We start from the raw sequence: 26,465 nt of genomic DNA on the forward strand, positions 1-26,465 counted from the left end.
ATATGAATCGATTGCCAAGCATCCGAATGTAAATCACATGACCCTGGGGATGCTGCAACGGTCATAAGTGTGAAAAATGGTCATAAGTCACTTTTTTCAGTGCCGTCGTGACTTTGAACAGTCACTAAGTGAATTGTTGTAAGTCGAGGACTACCTGTACTTTATCATTTTTTCCCTTTTTTTGGTCAAGTTTTTGACACCTTGCTGGGCGACTGGTGGTACTCAGACATTACTTTGTGCTAAAAGTGGTACAGTGGATGAAAAGGTTGAAAAACCCTGGCATAAAGCATTTCCCAGTGAGGAAAGTCTGCTAATTTTTAGTGAAAGGGGTGAATCAAAGGAAAAGGTGGGAGGGGATTAATGTTATATTGAATCAAACCACTAGATGGCAGCAAAAGGATTTAAAAAATACAGACAGGTGTCCTCAGTTTAGTATACCATTGCTGGACAGGGAGTAAAAAGTACTCCATAGAGATATCGTATCTGCTGAACTGTGTGTCTTTTTCTCAATTCTTACTTCTAGAAGACTTCCCATATTGAGTCTCTGGCGCCTTAGTAGGCAATCTGTGACACTCCAGCTCATCATTTTTAGCAATGTAGGAATATGAGTTGTGGTTCACCTGTAGCCCTTCAGAAATTCACCCCTAACTCAGAAAATTGATGTGTGGAGCTGAACTTGTGAAATGTTCAGCTAAGGAACCTGTTACTCTGTACCTTAGGCTTCCTAGAAATTAAAACAGCTGAGGTGATATTTGAACCTTTCCCCTTATTTACCTTATTTTAATATCCCAGACTAATGATATATGACAGGAAGCTATGTGACTGCCCAGAGTTTTCCCTTTTGAGTTCATTTTGTAGAATTTGTAACTGAAAATTAAAATAAATTTTATTTATTTATTTATTTTAATTCCATTTATATCCCACCCTTCTCCGAAGACTCAGGGCGGTTTACAAGCTTAGCAGTAGCCTTCATTCTATGTATATGTCTGCTTATTAGGGCTTTCACACACACCCCAAGCAGCATTATTACAAAGTCAGCTTAATTGCCCCCAACAATCTGGGTCCTCATTTTACCTACCTCGGAAGGATGGAAGGCTGAGTCAACCTTGAGCCTGGTGGGATGCGAACCTGCACTGATTGCAGGCAGCTGGTGTTACTTAAGGAGGCATTAGCCCACTGCTCCACCAAGGCTCTTTAATGTACTGTATCTGTTTTATAAATATTTATATTTATTTGTAAATTTATAAAAAATGTAACATATATTTTATGTATTTCAAATACATTTAAAGGGAAGACATCTGATGGCTAAAATTGATGACCCAATCTGAATAATGTAATTACCCCCATCAAAACTACAGACTATGCTGTTCTATGCAAGTGTTTCATGAGAGGCAGTCCCAGATTTGACCCTTGGCTCACAAATAAGCAGCTACAAATTGCTCCATTATCCTCAGAATATGACCAAATTACTCTCTTGGGGGTCATTGCATCCAGTATAAGAACCACTGCTATATATCTTCTATGGTGTATTTAAGGCATTATAATCAGTTTTCACATTTTGTTGCTGATGACTAGTTTCAGAAAAAACCATAGTGTTTGACAGCTGATGTACTAAATTTATTCATCTTTAATGTAACTTGTGATTCTGTCATTTCTATAGCAATACATTAATCACTCACAATAAATTTCCTTATCAACTGAGAAAGACCTGACTAAATAGTAATCATTAGACATACATCTGTCCTTAATAGTACCTCATTCACTTTGCTTGTTGAGTAAGTTTACTAACTCAGAGAGAAATAAATATTGCATGAACATGGCATCATAGATGGACATTCAGAATATATCTCAATCCATCTATACCAGATGCACAGATAAAGTATTGCTTAATAGTAGTAACTATGAGAGGGAGTTTGTACTATGCTGCAACTGCCAAAAAAGCCAACACAGTTCTAGGCTGCATTAACAGAGGATAGAATCAAGATCACATGAAGTGTTAATACTACTTTATAATGTCTCGCTAAGGCCACACTTGGAATACTGCATCCAGTTTTGGTCACCACAATGTAAAAAAGATATTGAGACTCTAGAAAGAGTGCAGAGAAGAGCAACAACGATGGTTGGGGGACTAGAGGCTAAAACATATAAAGAACAGTTGCTGGAATTGGGTGTGTCTAGTTTAATGAAAAGAAGAACTAGGGGTGACATTGTAGCAGTGTTCCAATGTCTCAGGGGTTGCCACAAAAAAGAGGGAGTCAAGCTATTCTCCAAAGCACCTGACGGCAGGATAAGAACCAATGATGGAAACTAATCAAGGAGAGAATCAACCTAGAACTAAAAAGAAATTTCCTGACAGTTAGAACAATTAACCAGTGGAATAACCTGGCTCCAGAAGTGGTGAATGCTCCAGCACTGGAAGTTTTTAAGAAGAGATTGGACAACCATTTGTCTGAAATGGTATAGGGTTTCCTGCCTGAGCAGGGAGTTGGGCTAGAACAGGGGTAGGTAACCTCAGCTCTTTTATGACTCATGGACTTCAACTCCCAGAATTCCTAGCTGACTCAGGAATGTTGGGAGTTGAAGTCCATGTGTCAGAATCCATTTATATCACATTTCATAATTGTATAGGTAGAACAACGTACTATTACTGGGGATTCTGCCATCTCTCCGAGGGGGGGGGGAGAGGATGGTTACTAAAGCGATTTTCAAACAACAGGGGATGTTTTAACGGGGGAAGGGAGGGGGACAGACAGATCTGGTTTGTATCTTCATTTACAACTGAAAAGGGAAGCAATAACCATAAAACCAAGGAGAGTTTCCTTTCCCATGGAAGGACCTGACACCTAGCAACTGACGACAGCCTGACCAAATGGATGAGGGGAGGGACTGGAATGGGAATATAGGATTGAAATGTAACTTTTCTCAGATTCCGTCTTGTATTCCCACAATCGATTCCTTCCTAGTAAACATTTTCCTTTTGGACTAAACTTGCATCCAAGAGTTCTTATTTCCTAAGATGTGGATTGAGGTGGGTCCTGACAGTAGACGGAATCTGCTTTAAGAGTCAACCTGGAAGGGAAAACCTTACCGGGGGACTTTGCAACAAATACAAATGTCTGGCGACGAAGCAAGAGAGGAGGGAAGCCCCATGGAGGGGGAGTCTTCCCCCCAAATGGAATCCCAGAGACAATGGGAAACTGAAGCAGCATATTCCCCCGGGGAAGAAGCAGTGGAGCAGTACGACCGAAAACCCCGGTGGTCGATGGGCGTTGGAAGGAAAAGTGAGTGGGAAAAGGCTTCGGGAGAAAAGACCCTGAGGCGTAGTAACCACCAACCGGAATGGAGGCAAGAGATGGAGAGTTCCCTGCACGCCAGCGAGGAGGAGCGGATCCTGGAAAAGGCCATTGATCTGATGAAAGCAACCCTGAGTTCACTGAGGGAGGAGAGAGCTGAAAATCGCAACCGAGGCAGCGCCTGGGGACGCAACTGGAAAGGTAACGGAGGGGATCCAACACCTGAAACCCCGGGGCCATCCAATGGAACAGGAATTGCTGCCTCAGCAGTACCCCCCCCCCCAGAACCACAGATGGGGACCAGGATGAGGAGTGATACCGGCCACGGCACAGACAACGCTCCAGCCAAAGACTCCCGCCCCTGGAAGTCAAATTCAAGGGGGAGCCATCACGACTGGGATTTTTCCTAACCCAAGTCCTCAGCTACATGGAAGAGTATGGACGGGACATCCCCAGTGACAAAACACGCATCCGAATTGTGCAATCTGCCCTGGACGGGATGGCTGCAGACTGGGTGGTGAACTTGCATGACTCCAACGCCCCAGAACTCAACGACTTCAACCGATTCATGTCATATTTGAGGCGACGGTTCGAGGATCCTTTGGCTGACCGTAAGGCCCGGGAGAGAATCAAAACGGTGAGGCAGGGCAGGCGAGCAGTGGCTGATTATACCCAAGAATTCCGAGCCATTGCCAGCAAGCTGAACTGGCCAGAAGACATCCTCCTTAGCCATTTCAAAGACAGTCTGAACTACGACCTGTATGATGCTTGCCTGCCTCGAGGAGACCCACCCCACCTCGACGACTGGTACATCCTGGCTGAGGAAGTGGAAATAGACCTACTGAAGAGACACCGCAGAGGAAAACCATGGGGCCGCCTGCCACCCGAGCAAACACGCGAGGGGGAAAACCCACCAGCCACAGCCAAAAAATCAACAAGTTGCTTCAACTGCGGGAGAGAGGGCCACCGTGCTGCAGAATGTCGTTCAAAAGCCCCCCCACGAAAACCAGAGGCATCATCCTCCAAGAAGCCGGGGAAGCCCCAAGGCAACACAAAAGAATCTTCCATGAAGGGGACAGAGGCTGTAGAGTCCACAATTCCTGCCAGGAACTGGGACTGGACTCCGGCCTGCACCGCAGGGACGGTGGACAACTCGGAAGACAGCTCAGAGGGAGAACCATTGGTAAGTGGACCCCTTCCACCCATACTTAAGACAGTGACTATATTAGCTTCCCCTATGCCTGAAGCAGCCAAAATAAAAGCTCTGATAGACTCTGGGTGCATCCGCTGCCTTATCAGCCCAACCCTGGTGGAGAGATTGAGCATCCCAGTGAGGAGGCTAAAACATCCAATCTCTTTTAGTCAATTAGATGGGACAATAGCAGGGGGAGGACCAGCCACCCTAGCCACTTTACCAATCCACCTATCACTGGGGCCCCATGAGGAGGACATAACGTTTATAGTGGCCCCAGGCATGGAATGCCCAATGATCCTAGGACTGGAATGGCTGAAGAAATGGAACCCCGGGATAAACTGGAGGACAGCAGAACTCAACTTCCCAAAGGGGTGGCAGAAGAACGTAGACTCCAAAAGCACCCCCCCCAACCCAGAGGGAGGAGACAGCAGCAGTGGGGAAAGAGAAGGGATTACCAGAGATACCGGAGGAATACAGGGACCTGGCTGAGGTTTTCAGTGAGGAAAGAGCAGATGAGCTTCCCCCCCACCGCCCCACAGACTGCACCATAGAATTCAAACCTGGGGCAAAACTCCCAAAACCCAGGATGTATGCCATGAGCCCAAGGGAAATGGCAGAAATGGAGAGATTCATAAAGAAAAACTTAGAAAGAGGATTTATTGAGCCTGCCAAACCCAAAGTGGCCGCCCCGGTTCTGTTCAGGGAGAAGAAGGATGGGTCCTTTCGTTTGGTTGTGGACTATAGAAATTTGAACACAATTAGTGAATGTAATCTGTACCCCCTTCCCCTAATGAAGGATATGTTATCCCACCTATCGAAAGGAAAGATTTTTACCAAACTAGACCTGAGGGAAGCATACTACCGTATTAGGATTAAGGAAGGAGACGAATGGAAGACTGCATTCAACTGCCCAATGGGGTGCTATCAATTCAAAGTATTGCCATTCGGACTGCAAGGGGCCCCCGCAGTCTTTATGCAATTAATTAATGACGTGCTGAGAGAGCACCTATATAAGGGGGTCCTGGTTTACCTCGATGACATCCTTATCTTCACAGAAACCAAAGAGGAACATATCAAACTAGTCAGAGCAGTCCTGAAGAAGTTGCGAGCTGCCCACTTATATGCTAAATTATCGAAGTGTGAATTCCATCAGGAAAAAATCGACTACCTGGGATATCGCATATCTCCAGAGGGCATCGAAATGGACCCTGAGAAGGTCAGGGCAGTACTAGAGTGGGCACCCCCCGCACACGGAAGCAATTGCAAAGTTTCCTGCGGTTTGCAAACTTCTACCGCCAATTCATCCCCGCATTTGGCCAAATAGCCATGCCCCTCACAAATTTGTTGAAAACGAAGGGGGGGTCACCCGTGAAACCCAGCCAGCCTCTGAAATGGTCAATGGAATGTCAAGCAGCATTTGAGAGGCTAAAGAGACTTTTTTCTGCTGAACCTGTCCTAAAACACCCAGATCCCGACAAACCTTTTGTAATACAGGCAGATGCGAGTGATGTAGCGGTAGGAGCCGTACTATTACAAGAAAATGATGGGGGGACATTGCAACCATGCGTATACACATCCAGAAAACTCACAGAAACAGAACAACGCTGGCCAATATGGGAAAAAGAGGCATTCTCGTTGAGGTGGGCATTACTAACATGGCGCCAATTCTTAGAAGGAAATAAAATACCTTTCCAGGTCTGGACAGACCACAAAAATTTGGAAGCACTAAAAACGCCCAGGAAGCTCACTCCTAAGCAAGCCCGCTGGTCCCAACATTTTCACCGATTCAATTTCACTCTCAAACACTTACCGGGGGGAAAGAACTTCCTTGCAGATGCATTATCCCGCATGCCCCAATATAACAGCACAAGAGTTACTGACTTTAAACCACTTGTACCGGAACAACAACTGGCAGCACCAGTCACCACCAGGGCACAAGAAAAAATGAAGCCGAAGGTAGATAGCCAAACTGGAATAGAATTCAGGAAATCTTTGGAAAGTGATGAATGGTTCCAGAAAAATAAACATGTGTGCACAATTAAAGATGGACTGCCGTGGGTGGGGGAGAAGCTATATATACCTGCCACACAGAGAATCAATTTCATGCAACTGTGCCATGATACAAAATCAGCAGGACACTTTGGCTTTGTAAAAACCTTACACTTAACTAAAAGGCAATTTTGGTGGCCATCTATGAAAAAGGACATAGAAAGCTATGTGGGTAGCTGTCAAACTTGCGCGATGGCCAAAAGACTGCAAGGGAAACCGCCAGGTCTGTTACAACCGGTGGCAAACCCCTCAGCCCCATGGAAAGAAATAGCCATGGATTTTATCGTAGAACTGCCAGAAAGTAATGGAAACACCGTAGTCTGGACTGTCACAGATCTGTTCTCTAAGCAAGTACACTTCATACCTTGCCAAAAAATCCCGACTGCAAAAGCATTAGCAAAACTTTTTGTACAGCATATTTACAGATTGCACAGGGTACCACAACGCATCATATCTGACAGAGGGGTGCAATTTACGTCGGCATTTTGGAAAGAATTTTTATCCCTCTTAGGAACCACCCAAGGACTGTCATCTAGTCACCATCCTCAGACAGACGGAGCTTCTGAAAGACTTAATAATATACTTGAACAATATCTGAGATGCTATATTAATTTTCAGCAGTCCGACTGGACGGACCTACTGCCTTTTGCAGAAGTAGCATATAATAATGCAGTCCACTCAAGCACAGGTTACACTCCTTTTCAAGTAGCTACAGGCCAGAGTTTCAACCCAATACCAGAACTAACCCCCAAAGAACCGGTTATCCCTGATCTGAAGGAATGGATTGCTCAATTACAAAATACATGGCCAATCGTTAGGAAAGCGTTGGAAGATGCCAGAAAAGCATACAAGACACAGGCAGACAAAAAAAGAACCGATCCCACACCATTTAGGGTAGGAGAGATGGTATATTTATCCACAAAATACCTGAAATCACTCCAACCCTGTAAAAAACTAGGACCAAAATATATTGGACCCTTTCCAATTAAAAGAATCATAAACCCAGTAACAGTTGAATTAGAACTACCCAAAAATCTTAGACGAATACACCCAACCTTCCACTGCAGTCTATTAAAGAGAGAACAACAATCTCCACTACGAGAAAAAATCCCACCACCACCACCCCCCATCATGGTGGAAGGAGAACAACATTTTGAAGTGAAAGAAATCTTAGATTCCAGAAAACACCATGGAACGATACAATATTTAGTGGCATGGAAACACCTCCCCTCCTCAGAAAACGAGTGGGTTAACAAACTCCATGTTAAAGCACCTAAGTTGCTTAAGAGGTTTCATACAGAATATCCAAACAAACCAGGCTAACATTTATATGTTTTCTTTCCCCACAGATGGACTCATCTTTTTTCTGAAAGGAGAGCCGAATGTCAGAATCCATTTATATCACATTTCATAATTGTATAGGTAGAACAACGTGCTATTACTGGGGATTCTGCCATCTCTCCGAGGGGGGGGGGAGAGGATGGTTACTAAAGCGATTTTCAAACAACAGGGGATGTTTTAACGGGGGAAGGGAGGGGGACAGACAGATCTGGTTTGTATCTTCATTTACAACTGAAAAGGGAAGCAATAACCATAAAACCAAGGAGAGTTCCCTTTCCCATGGAAGGACCTGACACCTAGCAACTGACGACAGCCTGACCAAATGGATGAGGGGAGGGACTGGAATGGGAATGGTTTATATAGGATTGAAATGTAACTTTTCTCAGATTCCGTCTTGTATTCCCACAATCGATTCCTTCCTAGTAAACATTTTCCTTTTGGACTAAACTTGCATCCAAGAGTTCTTATTTTATGACCATGAGTCATAAAAGAGCCGAGGTTGCCTACCCCTGGGCTAGAAGAAGGTCCCTCCAACTGTGTTATTCTATTCTATTCATCTCACATATGCTCTGGTGCCTATGATGTCCTTCAACACGTACAGAAGAAGACCTCATGCTAGCAAGAGAAAATGCTGTTGATACAGCCTGATACTGGGCAAATGTCATTTAATTTTAATCCTATTTATTTTACGTTCTTTTTAATATGTTATATTTCTATGACTTGTTTTTTTACATATTTCATTTATTCAGTGTTGAATGTTATGAGCTTATAATTTGTAGGTGCTTCTGACACAAATAAGGAAGATTCAGAATATATCTCCTATATACTTCCAAGCAGAAAAAGTTCATAGACAATTGATAAAAGTTTTGAGATGAAGTCCAGAAGATGAGCCTTCAGTCAGAAACAGTAATTGTGTTACCTATCGCTTTCACAATATGCTAAACCATACTTCAACTATAGGAGATAGTTTCACATCCATGGCTGATATGAGGTTGTTGGTTAGTAGGTCAATGTATATACAAACACATAATTTTTTGTGTGTCATGAGTTAGGGCAAGAGAAACACCCATAACTGCATTGCTGACTTCTCTTTTGAAGGATCCATTGAATCTGCTCATTATGGAATTGGACGGAGTGGGAGATTGAGGTAGCTGGTTCTGGCGATAGAAATCTAATCATTTGAGCGTTCAGCCCAAAGGGCTGCTCTTATCATCATGCCATTTCTGTACTTTTTTAGCCATCTCTCTCTCTCTCTCTCTCTCTCTCTCTCTCTCTCTCTCTCTCTCTCTCTCTCTCTCTCTCTCTCTCTCTCTCTCTCTCCAGTCACCATGGTAACGATGGCTCCACCTCAAACACCCATTTATTAAAGATGTCTGATGGGATGGGCCATAAATCCAATTAAACAGCTCGGTAGATTCCAGTTTCACTTACAACAAGGTTAAATCATGGGGCTGAAGAAGATGTGGTGTGTGTGTGTGTGTGTGTAGATGCTAAGCACCCAGGATGCTCATTTTTTTCTCTCTCTCTTTTTAGAAGTGCTAAAAAGGTCATGTATCGGGGAGATAATCATAAATGACGTGTCATTATTACATACTGTGCATCTATTATCTCCTGCTACAGCCATGTCAGAGGCGGCTACTGAGGGCTAGATAATTGGTTTCCTTCATGCAGATGGTTTATTATCAGTGTCTTCCAGAAGGAGGTTTAAGACAGTTAGTGATGCTGTTTGCCAGTTAAAGATTAGAGACCCCAGAGAATAATTAACAATCCCCGACCCACTCTTTCTGCGAGATTTTTCTGCCTTCCCTCCCTCCCTTGGCCTTTTAATCTATTCATTCTAGCAGGTGTAATAAAGTGATAAGGGAAGGCTCAGGAGGGTGTTTGTTTGAGTGCTTTGTGGGTGTACAGGCCACAAAGGATGGCATTTTTATTTCTTTCATTCGTGTGAACAAAGACTAGGAAAACTTTTGTGCTATCTTGTATTGCCCACACACATGTGCCGTTGTATGTTCACTTGCACACACTACCATTGCCGCTGTCCAGATTTTTGCCCACATGGAGAGATTTCCAACAGGTTAAAAAAAAGAAGAACATTTCATACAGCTATTGCATTGAGATTTCCAGACAAAATGGAAATCAAATGTGTGTTCAAAGCTGTTTTCCTTTGAAAAAGGAATCTGAAGATAAATAATCGTATGCTGATCTATCCCGTTGGCTCCAGGCTCCTAAAGATGATTGTGAATACTGTACTTATTCTAATAGACCATCTGAATTGCTCTTTCATTCCCTCCAGATATATTCAGAGAATTAAATTTCAGTGCTGGTATCTGCCAAACCAACAACACTAAAAATGGTCTATTGTTTCCTAAGACGGACTTTCTAAGTGAAGGCATGCTGAATCTGGAAGTATTAAAGCTTATCAGTACACATTTATGTAAATTTGAAATGAATTTGTATTTAAGTTCACAGTCCTTGAATTTGGAAAATTTCTTAACTCTGGCCCTAGTATTCTACGCCTGAAATTATAAAATGGTTAAATATTTGATTCTATAATTTTAGCTTACAACTTGAAAACTGAGGGACAAAGCACATTTTAGTTAAAAATTGAGAAAAAAATCTATAATATACAGGATATTAATTCAGATGTCATTTATTATATGCTAAAAGAATAAAATACAATGGCCTCTTGGTCTGAGCCATATTTCATGCTATAATATTCCTAGGAATTATATCTTTGGGTTTGCATGATTTATCAATGCCACCTCCAGAAATACGTTTATAAATAGTTTTAAAAGCACCTGATGACCTGAAGGAAGTGAGTTGGAAAATGAAGATCATCCATGCCACCTACTGAAAAGCAGTCTTTCTGGTGATATACAATCTAAATTCTTTCCTCCTTTTAAATCAGATCAAATTTTTAAAAATCACACATCAAGAGGCATTTGCAAAAGCAGAATAAAGTGGTACCTTGTTTATTTTAACAATAAACAGAAATCTTACATCAAGATTTGTACATGATTGCCTTTTACGTTTCTTCCTGACTGCATTATGCTTTTTAGTGTGACTGCATATATAAAATTGTTATCACTTAGTTTGCTTTTTACAATGCATCTGTCTGTCTGTCTGCCTGCCTGCCTGCCTGCCAGCCTGCCTGCCTGCCTGCCTATCTACCTATCTATCTATCTATCTAGCTAGCTAGCTATCATCAGAATAGAATAGAATAGAATAGAATAGAATAGAATAGAATGGAATAGAATAGAATAGAATAGAATAGAATAGAATAGAATAGAATAGAATAGAATAGAATAGAATAGAATAGAATAGAATAGAATAGAATAGAATAGAATAGAATAGAATAGAATAGAATAGAATAGAATAGAATAGAATAGAATAGAGCAGAGCCGGAAGGGACCTGTACCATTTCAGACAAGTGACTGTCCACTCTCTTCTTAAAAATCTCCAGTGATGGAGCACCCACAGTTTCTGAAGTCAAGCTGTTCCACTGGTTAATTGTTAGGAAGCTTCTCCTTAGTTCCAGGTTGCTTCTCTCTTTGGTCAGTTTCAAACCATTGTTTCTTGTCTTGCCCTCTGATGCTTTGGAGAATAGTTTGATCCCCTCTTCTCTGTGGCAGCCCCTCAAATACTGGAATACTGCTATTATGTCATCCTATTTCTTCTTTTCTTTAGCCTAGCCAAACCCAAGTCCTGCAGCTGTTCTTCATAAGTTTTAGTCTCCAGGCCTTTTATCATTTTAGTTGCTCTTCTCTGAACTTTTTCCAAGGTCTCAACGTCTTTTTTGTAGTATGATGACCAAAATTGGTTGCAATATTCCAGGTGTGGTCTTACTAGGGTTTTATAAAGCAGTACTCATACTTCGTGTGATGTTGATTCTATGTCTCTGTTTATACAACCCAGGATTATATTAGCTTTTTGGCTGCTGCTGCACATTGCTGGCTCATAGTCAAGTGATCATCCACTAGGACTCCAAGGTCCCTCTCACAATTGCTGTTTTTGAGCCAGGTCTTGCCTAATCTACCTATCTCTCTATTTTTTTTAACTTTTATATACTTTTTTATATTTTAATACTTTGGTGTATACGACCCAGAGTCACATTCTGGGGGGAGGGGTGGGAGATGGATAGTACAAAAATGTGAAAAATAAATTTATTAAACAAATGTTTATAGCTGTCCAACTCACACACGATGGCTTTCTAGTCCTTCAAAATTAAATCCAACCAAATTAGGCTTCATATTAGACTTGTTTATAAGATATGACAAGACAACTGAGCACCCAACTCTAAATCATATAGAAATAAGCTTTCTACTTTCTTGGGGAACCATACTGTTTATATCATTATGGGAAGTGTCCATTTACATTCTTTAGAGAAGAGCATAATATTGTTGATCTGCAAGGGGATTTTGTTTTTATCTCATAAATTCTAAGTCTACTCAAAAGTCTTCAGGGGAGCTCTTATCAAAGGCCTTTGGAAGATCCAATTATAGCATTGTGAGGGATTGGTAACCTGATATCCTCCAGGTATTCTTGGGCTTCAAATTATATCAATAGCACTAGCACTAAAAAGCTAGCATTTAGACTTACTGGTATATATTGCCCTATAATGCCTTACAGTATTGTATGGGCAGTTTACAATGTCAGCACATTGCCCCCAAACAATCTGGGTCCTCATTTTATCAGAAGAATGGAAGGCTGATCACCTTGAGCCCATCAGGATCAAACTCCAGGATGTGGGCAGAATTAGCTTGTAATACTGCATTCTCACCACTGTGCCAACCATATCAACCCATATGACCAGTGGCATGGGACTGTGGAAATGGTAAGCAAAAACGTGGAGTGTCTGGTTTTGGTCTACTGGGTAATCTTACCTACAAATTTGTTGAGATTCTCAAAGGATTCTGAACAGTTAATTTCGTAGGAGAAAAACCATATTTGTCTATGCTAAGCAAAAAAATCAGGAGTCTGGTAGCACCTTTTTTGATTCACAAATTTTATTAGAAGAGTAACAAGCAATTATATATGCTCATATGTAATGAGTTTTTCAATTTGTTTAATGCAGATAAAAAAAAGAAAAACTGAAAATTTATGTACGAGAATTTTATACAGAAATCATTTCAGCCTCATCCAAAAAGATGTTCTTATGGTGACTCTAAAACAAGAATAAAAAAAATGAAATGGAAGCAATTGGAATACTACCACCATGCCTTCACCTTTGTTAATAACACTATCCATGTGTTTGAAAAAATAAAATAAAATCTTTTACCAAGAAGAAAAATAATTTTCAACCAAGAAATTCCTTGGTAAATAGGAACACAACACTCATTTGCAGAGGTCCTGAAAATGAGCTTGTGGACCATCTGTGACACCAGACTTGCAAAAATTATAAAGTACAAAGATATACAAAAAGGAAATTAAAATAGAATAAAATAGGTTAGTGAGTTCCCTTTGGTGAAAAAACATATGAGGGAATACTATGTGCCAATTACCGTAATTGTACCTGTCGGACATGTGCAGAACTTAGACAAGTAAATCCAATGCAAAAATGTTAATATGCCTCCCAACTTAGTTAGCCTTTGAATAAACTGGTCAAATTGATTAAAACAATACCAGATAAATGATGTGGACTTATCTTGTAAGGAATCTATATTATAGGGAGGTTTTAAAATATAGGAATAAATAACAAAATGATGTTACATATTTGTGGTAAGATCTTCTACATGATTTTCGGTATGAGATTCAGTTATGGTGTCACACTGAAACTCAATTTGGTTTTCATAGACATGAGGGCCTTCTTCACACCTGAAATATTAGAAAAAGAATAGGTATTATTTATGTATTATTTGGCACTCATCCTATGTTCAAGGGTACCAAGCATAGGTCTCCCTCCAATTTCTTCTCCTAATTTGAGAGATAGCCCCATTGATATTCATAGTAGTGTCCTGGTCATATGATCCCTCCCTTCCTTGAAAGAGCAGTGATTGGGTGGAAGTAAAATATGGGCATAATTGGTATTTGCAGTCTTGGGTATGGGTGAACAAATGCTCTTAATCCATTATCCTGGAAAAGCCATACTTTTTTTTTAATCACTGATACAACCACTTGCTGCTTCTGATGTAATGATATGTGGGGATGACCTTGGGAGACAGAAGAGAGAGCCAGAGACTGGACTCACCTCTTAGATGGAAGGAGGGCATGGGAAAGATTTCACAAGGGACCCTTTCTAGTAGTCCCGGTTATGCTTCTTATCTGGACAATCTCACAGGGATAATACCTGTTCATGGTTAACCTAATAGAATTGTTTCCTTGGAAAAAGACCAACTCCATGTTCTAAATAACAAAATAAGAGAGCTGGAAGGGACCTTAGAGGTCTTCTAGTCTAACCCCCTGCTCAAGCCGGAAACCCCTACATCATTTCAGATTCCCAAATGGTCTCAGAGAGTTAATGTATCCATAAATCAATTTGTTTTTTCCCCCTACAGATTTCAGAAGTGAAGCATTTCAGGGTTGCTGGTTAAACACATAGCCAGATTAACAGCTAAAGGAAACAAATAAGTAAAACACAAACTTGTGAAACTTTTCATTGATCAGTCATTATTGATCACATTGTCAGACAGACCCAGTTATGATAGATAGTTAACTGGCAGTGAAACAGAAAGAAAATGATAAATCAAGGACAAGTTGTCACAACCAAATCAGAACGGCACTTTGTTTTCAGAAGTAGGCTGACATCTGGCGTTCACTTTCTTTAGAATAAGCCCCATTGAACACAATAGGATTTACTTGTGCAGGTGTTTCTGGAAGGGCATTGTTATTCTTTTAAATAGTTTAGAAAACAACTCTAACCTGAAGTCTGCTGCAGTTGCTGAATATGTTCCTTCCATTCCATTAGAAATGATGGACTCTTTAGTATTCCCATTCATGAAGGACACTTGTTTATCTTCTTCTTTGGAATCACTGCAGAAGCAATTAGAAGGAGCATAATGATGAATTGGAGAGGCAATCCATGCATATAGTTCTTTCAGCTGAAGATCATATTTCTTTATTTTTGAATGTTATAAGACAGAGCCCAAGAGTGTTAAGCTTACATCATAAATAACATTAATGGAATGAAAAAGAACAATAATTCCATAATCCTAGGGATGACACAATGGTGTAATCAATAACAAAGTTGCATCTCAGCTGACTAAGATTACAAATTGGATGAGGACTTCTGACACACACTTCAGATCTTCTGTGTTAATTAATTAGTTAATCTGCAGACTGAAGTATTACATTTGATATGTGAAGCCATCGTTGCTCCACAAGATTTGGTATGCAATTTGTATGTATCTGATTTCTAGAAGAAAGGCCTCAGTTGCATAACCCAATACTATACCAAATTTGGACTGCAAAATTCCGAACAACTATTACAAATATATAAAATCTAAGTCTTTACTAAAATGTGATAGCAAATCCATCTGGACTTTTTGTAGCCAGATCTTGTAGCCATAGCTAAAACAGATGTGGCATTGGGAGATCTCACTTTCTATTAGGAGGAAACTATGAGAAAGGAGAAAGGAATCCAGCCCAGGCCATGGAACGAGTTTACTCTTACTACTCTTAAATAATTGGGAAATCATTTTCCTAATTTCAATCACACAGGATAAAATATTCAGAAATCTGCTTCTCCCCCCCCCCTTCATTTCCAGCAGAGTAATATAAACACAAGATTGGGCATAAACTGCTTTGAGAAAACTCTTTGTTGTTGTTAGTTGCGAAGTCATGTCCGACCCATCCCGACCCCATGGACAATGTTCCTCCAGGCCTTCCTGTCCTCTACCATCTTCTGGAGTCCATTTAAAGCTCACGCCTACTGCTTCAATGACTCCATCCAGCCACCTCATTCTCTGTCATCCCCTTCTATTGCCCTCAATCTTTCCCAGCATTATGCTCTTCTCCAGTGAGTCCTTCCTTCTCATTAGGTGGCCAGAGTATTTGAGTTTTAGCTTCAGGATCTGGCCTTCTAAAGAGCAGTCAGGGTTGATCTCCTCTAGTACTGACCGGTTTGATCGCCTTGCAGTCCAAGGGACTCGCAGGAGTCTTCTCCAGCACCACTCTAAAAAAGATTATTAACCCTTATTCCCTCAAGTTATGGAGATTCTCAATCATCAAGGCCAAAGGTGATTTTTCCAAAAGGCAACTGGACTTTCTTGGGGTTTTTTCCCCTTTGAAATTTTTTTGTTTTTCATCTAAGAAGAAGATGAAGAAGCTTCTTAGATGAGAAGCAAAATATTTTCAAAGGGGGAAAAAAACAAGAAAATCTAACTGCCTTTTGGGAAAAAGCACCATTGGGACCTTATTCCCTTAATACTTTCACTTCAGTTTAATGGCCTCTGCAGCCACTTTATTTTAGGAAAACGAGGAGTCAATCACACATCTCATGACCCAACAGACTTATATAGAATAAAACCAAATGAAATGCCACATAAGGGAAAGAAAAATCAGCACTTACTTTTTATCCTGGCACCATAATTTGTTGATGATAAAGGCAATCATTGCCAAAACCAAAAAAACTGTAACGGCAATTATGCCTTGCAGCCATGGCTCAAGCCTCCTGTTAACTATGAAGAAAAGGGATTAATGCAAGATTATGGGAAATACATATTTTGTGGGGTGCTTGGTGCTGTCTGAGTTTGGTTGTTCGCTTGCAGTTGTTTCATTACCCAACCACGTAACATCATCAGTGCTACCGAGTGTGGGGTTTGCTCCCTGTTTATATCGCTAAATGGGAGTCAGGAAAGTCATCTCTTCTCTTGACTTTCATGTAAAAAAATGTTTTTATTGTAGATGGCATATTGAAACCTACTGAGCAAATTTTTGACAAATCTCTTTCTGAAGGAAATGTTTGCATTGTTTTGCAATATTATGACTACTTGGCCCAGCCCAGTTGTGTTTTGCTGTCCACACAACAGTCTTGCTTGGAAAAATACCCAACCTTTGCCTCACCCTGAAAATAAACTACATCTGTCCTTCCCAATTCCGCCATCTCTCAAAATAATTAGGCAGTTTCAAAAGTGATTGTGATAATTGGGAAAACAGACCTGATTTGCTAAAAGTGACTCTAGTCCCTGGTCCTTTTGAATTTAGAAGCCTCGGTGACGAGGTTTCCATTTTGTGTAAAGCCCTAACTAAGAGTTTAAAATCTAAACCCTGGCAACTTTAAGCCTTGTGAACCTCAACTCCCAGAATTCCTCAGCCAGCCATGGAATTCTGGGAATTGAAGTCCATAATTTTTTTTAATTCCATTTATATCCCGCCCTTCTCCGAAGACTCAGGGCAGCTTACAAGCTTAGCAGTAGCCTTTATTCTATGTATATGCCTGCTTATTAGGGCTTTCACACACACCCCAAGCGACATTATTACAAAGTCAGCTTAATTGCCCCCAACAATCTGGGTCCTCATTTTACCTACCTCGGAAGGATGGAAGGCTGAGTCAACCTTGAGCCTAGTGGGACTCAAACCTGCACTAATTGCAGGCAGCTGGTGTTACTTAAGGAGGCATTAGCCCACTGCTCCACCAAGGCTCTGTGTCTTAAAATCCCACAGTTGGACACCCCTGAGCTAAACATTCTGACTGTAGATGTGCTTTTTATAGCTTTTGAATATATTTATTTGATTAAGCACTCCGATTCTTTAAACTTCGGATTCTGAGCAATTCACACAGGCTCTCTTCAGAACCACAGTCCAGTCTCTAAAGCAGGATCGGCTTTCTCCACGTGCAGTTTTGAGAAAACTGAGAGAATTGTCTGAAGGTGGAGAAGAAAAGTGCAAACTAGTAATTCTTTTCCATTATCAGTAGTGTCATTCTGGATAATCCTCTGTAATCCTGAAACTTTGGAGGAATTCTAAAAGCAAATAAAACCTCTACTTCAGTTAATACAGCAGCAGATTGTTCTGTCATAGTTAATGCTAGACTTGAATAGTCAAGGAAAACAGTCCAAAGTTCTCTCTTGACATTTTGCATCTTGCCTGTATTTTTTTAAACTAGAACTCTTATCTTATTTTTTTTTACATTGTTGAAAATAGGGGATTAAACCTTAGTTCAATTTGATGAGATCCAATTCATAAAAGGTAAGCACTAAATGTGAAAGCTCTGGAACAGCCAGATGCTGAAAAGCTCAGTACTTAATGTAATTAAGTAATTAGTAATTATGCGGATAAATGGATTTTTCCGATGAAAGAGGGTGTTTTTTTTTCCTTCATGCCTTTTGGCTCTGAAAAGTCATCCTTGTGCACAACTGTGAAAGGAAAAGATGCTCTGTATCCTCCTTTTGTAAAATTATAAACTTAAAACAAATTGAAAAGTCGTCTACTTTGTTCTCTATCAATCTTGATTTTGCATCCAATCTCAAACGATTCTAAGCGATTGTTCATTAACATCCAGATAATGTAAAATAACCAAAGAACAAATAGAGAAAAGATGTACCAAATTAGAGGCATTTGGAGAACAAAAATGTTTGTTTTAATAAAAATACAAGTAAATTCTGCCAATTCTTGATAAGGCTATTCCCATGTCTCTCAAGGCTGGCACAAAAATGAAACTTTGCTCAGCATAGTGATCCAATAGTAAAGTCTCATCTACTTTATTTATTTATCTCCTGCAGTTGTTTGTAGCCTGGAACCTTTGCCTAAATAATAATTGACAACTCTGTATGATATTGGCTGATGTTACAATGCACAATGTCCATTGGTAAAAAAAAAAGGCATTTGGTGGCCAGGTCTGACATCATGATGAATGTTTTAAACACCATAAAATGTGTTGTTTCTTTTGAAGAAACAGCTACTGGAACTCTGTCTTTCTGCAAGAGTCCTGCCAAAACCTCTTTCCATTAGCAACAGTTCATTAGTGCTATCATTTCTAGGATACAAATATCTTGGACAATGAAGCAGAACGATACAAAAATGTCTACCTTTCAGAAAGCATCTTGGAATCTTAATTTTCTGCATCTGTTTGCTGCCATCTCACAGTCCTCTGGATTTTTGTAACCAGAATATGGTAGCTCTAAGATAACCAACAAGAAAATTTTGCTGTCTCTATATTATGTGGATTAATTAATATTCAGGACAGTATTTTCAATCTTGTTCAGCTGGCTGAGGAATTCTGCAAATTGAAATCCATACATCTTAACCTTGCCAAGTTGATATGTCAAACTCGTGACGTCACGTGACGTCGTGCGACGTATCAGAGCTTTTTCTCCATTTCCAGCAAAGGGGTGGGCGCAGTTTCTTGATGACGCATCCGGCCCGTGGGCCAGCAGCTTGACACCCCCATTAACATAAAATATCAGAATACAGATAGCAGAAAAGAAAAGAAAAACTCATACTAATGAACATCAAGTTTCATAAGACTCCAAAACATAGGGCTATCTAATTATTAAAAGTTCTGCCCTAAATTCACTAATTCAGGAATTTCACTGAGCTTACTGGGATTTACTTCCAATGTAAATATGTACAGGATTTTAAAGCCATTCTGAAACATTCTCATGGGCTCACAAAGCCAGTCTACTTAGTTTTTTCCACAATGCTGAGTTACTTTTTTACAAGTGCAGCTCTATCATTTTAAATGTGTAACAATTTAACTCCCGGTTAAGAGTTACACATTATCATATAGGTACAAAAAGGAACCCATCAATAATGAGGGTTAAAAAAATATTCTAGACAATCTGTTGATGATAAAGTTAGGAAATAGAATAGTGGAAATTGAACCCCTAGAGTTTGATGAAATCATATTGATATGAAATTGTACGTTTTGCATCAACGTATCGTTTTATGTAACCATACTTCTAAATAAAAGGACAAATGAAAGACAGATGGTACAAGAGAAATGAAGCATTCCAATTAGGTAAAATTAAATAAGTTGCAGAAAAATTCTTTCTGGATTTGCAAAAGCAGGACTCATATGTATATGTATATGTATATGTATATGTATATGTATATGTATATGTATATGTATATGTATTACGGACACACACATATATCTCCATCATACTATGCCTATTTGAACAAGCTATGAGCATAAATAGCTAAGCAATAATAAATAAACAAAATTAAAAGATGATCACAGTTGACACCATTTTGCAGCTGTCATCTGATTTTCCAATAAATTCCACTGAATTTATTATTTCTTATAAATTAATATGCACAGAACACAATACCACATGATGAATCTGGCTGTAATGTTATACCCAATTTCCATGAAACATGAAACCCTAATAAATCTAAATGATTCTATTTAGAGTTCATTTGCATATATGATTGCCAGATCAGAGCTGTTAGAAAATAAGTCCTATTACTCTTATTTTTGAGTAAATATGCATAAGATTATTCTTTATGAATCAAATTGCTCTCTTTTTTTTCTCCAATAAGCTTAAAATTTGATTTTTCACTTTCAGCATCTCGTACAAACTTCCATTAGTTTTCAGCTATTGTGTGTGTGTGTGTTAGTGAAGGTATTTGTGCTTAAATCAATGAGAACCCAGCAGTAGAAATTTTAAAAAATCAATTGAGAACATATATGACCTTGTTTATTCCCTGAGCTAAGGTGTAATGTGATATTGATATATTTTCAGCTTTAGCTTACCGTACTGTGTGAATTGATTTCTAGTTTGCAACTCTGGTTTCTGACTTGGTATGCAATGGGAATTCAGTTACAGTGTTACATTCACTTTCATGAATGTTCATGACTAATGTTAACTTTAGAAACTTTTCAAAAAGAGAAGTATCAAAATGTCCTTTGCTGTCAATTTAAGGCCCCACAAGTTGCTTGTTATAGCCATTTGAAGAACAAGAGGTTGACAGAATGCACCTATTCATGTACAATATGCAGCATGTCATAGAAGATATATCAAACTTTACATTGGTAGGCAAATGCCAATGAAGACAGGACTTCCATCCACCAAGTGAAATTTTTACTCCACTGTTAAAGATACAGGAATCCTTTTTGTTTTGCATCTGACCATTATACATTTAAAGCATAAAAATATAAAGATCAACTTTAAATCAAGAACCGCGGGTGACTACTATACATGGATAAAACTCTACCATTTTTTGGCACAAGGAAAAAATGATTTAGATATTTATTTCTTCTATTATATTTTGTGAGTTCCCAGTCTATTCTACAGAACAATGACATTATAATTTCTGGTTTTTCAAGTATCATTAAGAAGACTTACAGAAATATCTGTATAGGAAATAGACAGATTAAGGTTTATATGAGAAATTATTGTTTATAATACCTTCTAGATAACTTTTTTTTAAAAGACTCTTGTTTGAAATCTTATTCATTTGTGGGAACTTTGAACTGGCTTAATAAACATCGTGCCCTAATGGTGCCATTGAGAGAACTTTGGGTTCCTACACCACTGTCTACAATACCTACCTGAAGGGCTGCTGGCAGGGGATTGGCTACACTTTACACAAACAGGGAATAACGTTTTAGGAAATCAGCTGGCTTGGCTTATCCTGGGGGCTTTAAATTAAAACTGGAGGGGGAGGGAAACCAAATTTTAGGATCTAATCCAAAGCATAAACCTCATGCCAATCAAACAACTGAAATACAAAACAGGAGATATAGAAAGCAAACATAAGACTCAAATGCCTATACACTAATACTCAAAGTATGAGGATCAAATAGGGTGAACTTGAAGTTCTATTACATGAGGGCAGATAAGACATTGTTGCCATTTCCAAAACTTGGTGGGATGAAATCTATGACTGGAACATACTGCTAGAGATTTAAATTGTTCAAAAGAAACAGATCTAACAAAAGAGGAGGTGGTGTTGCATTTTACACATATAAGAAATAACTGCACCTCTATAGAAGTGCCAAAAAAACAAGGATTAAAACCTTCTTTAATACATTTGGGTTAATATAAAATACATTTGGGTTAATATAAAAGGGGAAAGGAATGACATTGCCAGAAGTGTACAGACTGATCAACCAACCAGAGGAAGAAGATGAACTTTTTGCTATCAGTTAGCTAAGTTCTGCAGGAAGCACATCCAATAGTAAAGGAGGGCTTTAACTACCCTAACATCAATTGAGAGACAAACTCTGCATCTAGTGGGAAATCAAACTGGTTCCTGAAGAACTAGCAGACAGTGTTGTCACCCAAAAGGCAGAGGAGTCAGTTAGAGGGTCAACTACTCTGAACTTAATTCTTACCAACCAAGATGAAATGAGAGAGGGGGTTGAACTTGCAGGAACTTTGGGAGAAAGTGACCATGTCATACCAGAATTCAACAAAATATAGGCACAAGCTATTCAACAAAGTCAAATCAGCAGCTAGACTTTAAGAGATTTGACTTCAACAAACAGAAAGAGCTTGGGAAGAATTCCATGGATGAAAATGTTAAAGGGGAAAACAACTCAAGAAGACGGCAAGGAGGTGATGAGCAACAGGAGGGAAGTGGAACTGCTTAATAATTCATTCTTTGTATCTGCCTTTACATAAAAGGAAAAAATGGTCCATCCTACCAAAAGCATCATCATAAAAGACAGATTATACAAATCAAAATAGGCAAGAAAATGGTAAGACAACATCTATCTACTCTAGACAAATTCACTTGAACACTGGACTCTATACAACAAAGTCCAATTCAATAGTGAGAAAAGTAAGGTTTTACATTTAGACAAGAAAAACCAAATGCACGGGTATGGAATATGGGGTATGTGGCTCGACAGCAGTAACTGTGAGAGAGTTCTAGGAGTCCTAGTTGACATCCACTTAAGTATAAGCCAACAATGTGCTGCAACTGCCAAAAAAGCCAATGCAGTCCTAGGCTGCATCAACAGAAGAATAATATCAAGATCAAGTGAAGTATTATTACCACTATATATTGCCTTGGTAAGACTATACTTGTCTCCAGTTCTGGTCAGTACAAGACAAAAAAGATATTGAGACTCCAGAAAGAGTGCAGAGAAGAGCAACAATGATGATTAGAGGACTGGAAGTTAAAATATATGATGAACAGCTGCAGGAATTGGGTACGTCTAATCTAAAAAACAGAAGGACTATTGGTGACATAATAGTAACCTTCCAATATTTAAGGAGTTGTCAAAGAGAAGAGGGGTTGACCTATTCTCCAAAGCACCTGCGAGCAAGACAAGAAATAACAGATGGAAGCTTATCAAAGAGACACATGTAGCCTAGAATTAAGGAGAAATTTCCTGTCAGTGAAAACAATTAATCAGTGGAATGGCTAGTCTCCAGAAGATGGAGGTTTTTAAGAAGAGATTGGATTGCCCCTTGTCTGGAATCATACGGGGTTTCCTGCTTGAGCAGGGAGTCGGATTAGAAGACTTCCCGGGTCCCTTCAAACTCTGTTATTCTGTAATAGAGATGTAAGGAACCAGAAAAAAGTTAGCTTTTCACAAAGCAATGCTCTCCAGTCAATATGTTTACAATTTCCAGGATGGGTATGCTCTTTTAAAACAAGGTTCAGATGCTTTCTTTCCCCACAATGCTAGAATTTAGAGCAGTGTTTCTGAACCTTCGGAGTTTTAAGATGGTAGACTTCAAGATCCTGACTTCCCTAGCCAGCCATGTTGGCTGGAGCGTTCTGGGAGTTCAGTTCCACACATCTTAAAGTTCCCAAGGTTGAGAAGTTATTTGGGAAATAAAGATGACAAGTATGAATGTTTGGAGCTTGACTCTTCAATGGAAGGCCTATTCAGCAAAATGATTTAAAAATGAAAGCAAAAGAAAGGAGATTTGCAAAGCCTATCACTGTCCGTCCCTCAGCCTGCCCCATCCAGAAGGATGTGGAGGCCCAGCCTCAGATCTCGTGAGTTTCCCAATTGAGGGAAATCCTCCAAAGTTATTACCACATGTTAATTTTTAATGGAACAGAAAAGTCACAAGTACAGGACTGAAAGGCAATTGTATTAACTATATTTAACTTCAATGAAATGAGAATGAACTCAAATTCAGTTTTGAATCTGAAGGCAAAGAGGAGCGTTCTGACCAGAATACATTGTACAAACCTGCTATAAAATGCAATGGGGAAAAAAGGAATATTTATATTTAAAAGACAGAGAAACAGCCTCTTTCAACCCCTCCCTATGCCTCCTTTTACCAAGCTAAATGGAAGGGCAGGGCCCAGTGGCTTCTTTTTTCACTTCAGTTGACCAGTTGAGCGAAAGGTATAAAAACAGATTTGGGGAGTAGGATTTGTACTTCTCTTGGCTGGTACCGGTAGTTACAGCAAAAGATGTTTTTTCCTCCCTCCCTCCCTCCCTCCCTTCCTTCCTCTCTCCCTCCCTCCCTCCCTCCCTCCCTCTCTCTCTCTCTCTCTCTTTCTCTCTCTCTCTCTCCGTTTCCTTTTCCCTTTTTTATTTTTCTGCTCCATGTCATATTGAAAATAAGAAATCCCCTTTGCTTCTTTGCAATAAATGAAACTAACAGGATGAGATTAGTGGGAAGAAGGGGTAAGGGTCAATTCCCACCTGGTATATTCTCAGTCTTGGCTGCAACAGTTTTCTACTACTAAGGTCTATCTATCTTGTTCTATCCAGATAGAGATTGCTAAAGATTTGTGAAACTGAAATTTGGGAAATCTTGTCATTTTTTTTTTTGGGCATGTAATGTCCATGTAAATTTTACTGCGAAATTACATCACCTAGAAGGACAAGAAACCAGTGCCTGGACTCATCCTTCTTTGAGCAATTTCTTTTTGTTACAGGATTTCTTTCTCCAGAAGCTTCAGTGTCATTAGCAAATCCCATCATTATCCCATAATTATCGTATGAAAAGAAAAGATGTTTCAGATAGTCATCATATAGGATTGCTCTGGACTTTCCCAGCTTATGACATTTTTAAGCTTGTGCCTGCTCTTCATTTACATATCTGAATTTACTGTGCCAGCCTTCTTTGACTCACAGTTGACTCAGAGCCAGAAAATAGGCTTCTTTAGCCTCAGCAAGTAATTTCACGTGTCCTCAGTTGATTTCCTGAAGCATATATTTATATTTTCCGTCTAATGTAGGTTTACTTTCTTTCATATTATGGAAAACTTTATCCTTCCAATTTGCAGGACAGATGCACCTAAGCTCCTGCCTGCCCAGAAATTAGGGCTCCTATATATTGAACTTCTACAGAAATTATTTCAAAAATTGTATCACTACGTACAAGTTAGCATATGCCAACCTTATGCAACCATGTATTTTTTAGGCTCTATTTCCTCTTTTGTTTTTTCAAAACACGAAGAGCAACTCTAACACTCTTGGATTTAAAATCCGGATGAAACATATCAATAATGGAGAACCAAATAAAGCAGACATTATAATGTGCTGTACATTGTTTACTCAACCTCACACAAGCCTTTCAAGCAGTTTAGGAATTCCTGGTAATGTGAACTCCACAAAGTGCTAATTTTCTACCGCTAAAAACAGAAATGCAACAGACCAACCGAGAGGGAACAGAGGTGAAGAGAAGAAACTGGGTGAAAAAAGCAAGCACTTTAAAGAAACGTATAGAAGGAAACATCAGCTGTCATACACAACCTACCCAGCACAAAGCACAAAGCTAAAATGGAATATATTACCTCCTTGGCAGTTCACAGGATCACAAGCAGCAAAAAGGCAAAGCGTAACAAACATAAAAGATTTCATGCTGGTGGCATACAGATGCCACTTGCCTAATCAATAGCTTAGATTTGTTGGTGGTGACGGAAGTAAACTTACTCCTTCCCTAAAAAAAGGCAAGAAAGCAACCTGTGCAATCAGAGGATGGAAGGTGTTCCTAGGCAGATTAGCCTGTTAAATGATCAAACCATTTTTTGGAGGTTGTCCCTCACAAACATTCCAGAACACTTCAGCTACCTAAGGAGAGAACAGAGTAATTGCTTGTCTCCTCCTTTCTCCCTGCACAACTGAGAAATCTGTGGGTTGAGCTTTTGGCAGATCATTCATGGCTTGGAGAGAGTCCAGGGGAAGAAAAAAAAAGGCGGAAGTATGTTTAAGTATTTGGTAAAGAAAGGCTGGGAAACCAAAACTGCATCCTGATGCAATGGCTTTGTTATATAGGGCAGCCCAAAGATCCAATTAAAATAACTCTTTAAAGAGGAATAAGAAATATCTCCCACAACTAAACCCAAGACATTTTTGATTTATCACTAAAGCTAGAGAGGAGAATACATAGACAAGCACTCATCTTTTTTCATCTGTTTTGAGGAAGGAAGATGGACAAGAATTTTCTTTCAATTTTGGGAAATAGGCGCAGGACACCATTTTGTTCAGAGAACAGGAAAGGGGTCTGCCTAACAGAAAGTTTGTTCAATGTGTCTTAATTATGTTGGCATGGGTGGACGTGGCATGAAATACGAAGATGATATACCGTAAATTGGGAAGGTACTGTAAAAAATTCAGAAGTTTGGACATAGACATGCATTGAAACATACAATCCTGCCCCCATAACACAGACCTCTAACACCACCCAAACATGGGTTGTGAAGTATTTTTTTAAAAAAATGTAACAAACACAAACAAATGCCAACTATTATATCTTTTCAGGATATGTTTGTTCATTCAAATA

General features: G+C 39.5%; 1 protein-coding gene across 1 annotated transcript; it reads right to left on the reverse strand.

The window, feature by feature from the left end:
* Positions 1–12,741: 12,741 nt before the first annotated feature.
* Positions 12,742–25,790, reverse strand: PDZK1IP1 (PDZK1 interacting protein 1). Its single transcript, XM_083359023.1, has 4 exons — positions 25,477–25,790; positions 16,385–16,493; positions 14,737–14,847; positions 12,742–13,692 (listed from the first exon to the last, which is right to left on the reverse strand). Exons 1-4 carry the CDS (start codon positions 25,541–25,543, stop codon positions 13,584–13,586), a joined length of 396 nt encoding a protein of 131 aa, XP_083215149.1. The 5' UTR covers positions 25,544–25,790; the 3' UTR covers positions 12,742–13,583.
* Between the last annotated feature and the right edge of the window lie 675 nt (positions 25,791–26,465).

This window comes from Vipera ursinii (assembly GCF_947247035.1).
Source record: "Vipera ursinii genome assembly, chromosome: 3".
Taxonomy (NCBI): Eukaryota; Metazoa; Chordata; class Lepidosauria; order Squamata; family Viperidae; genus Vipera; species Vipera ursinii.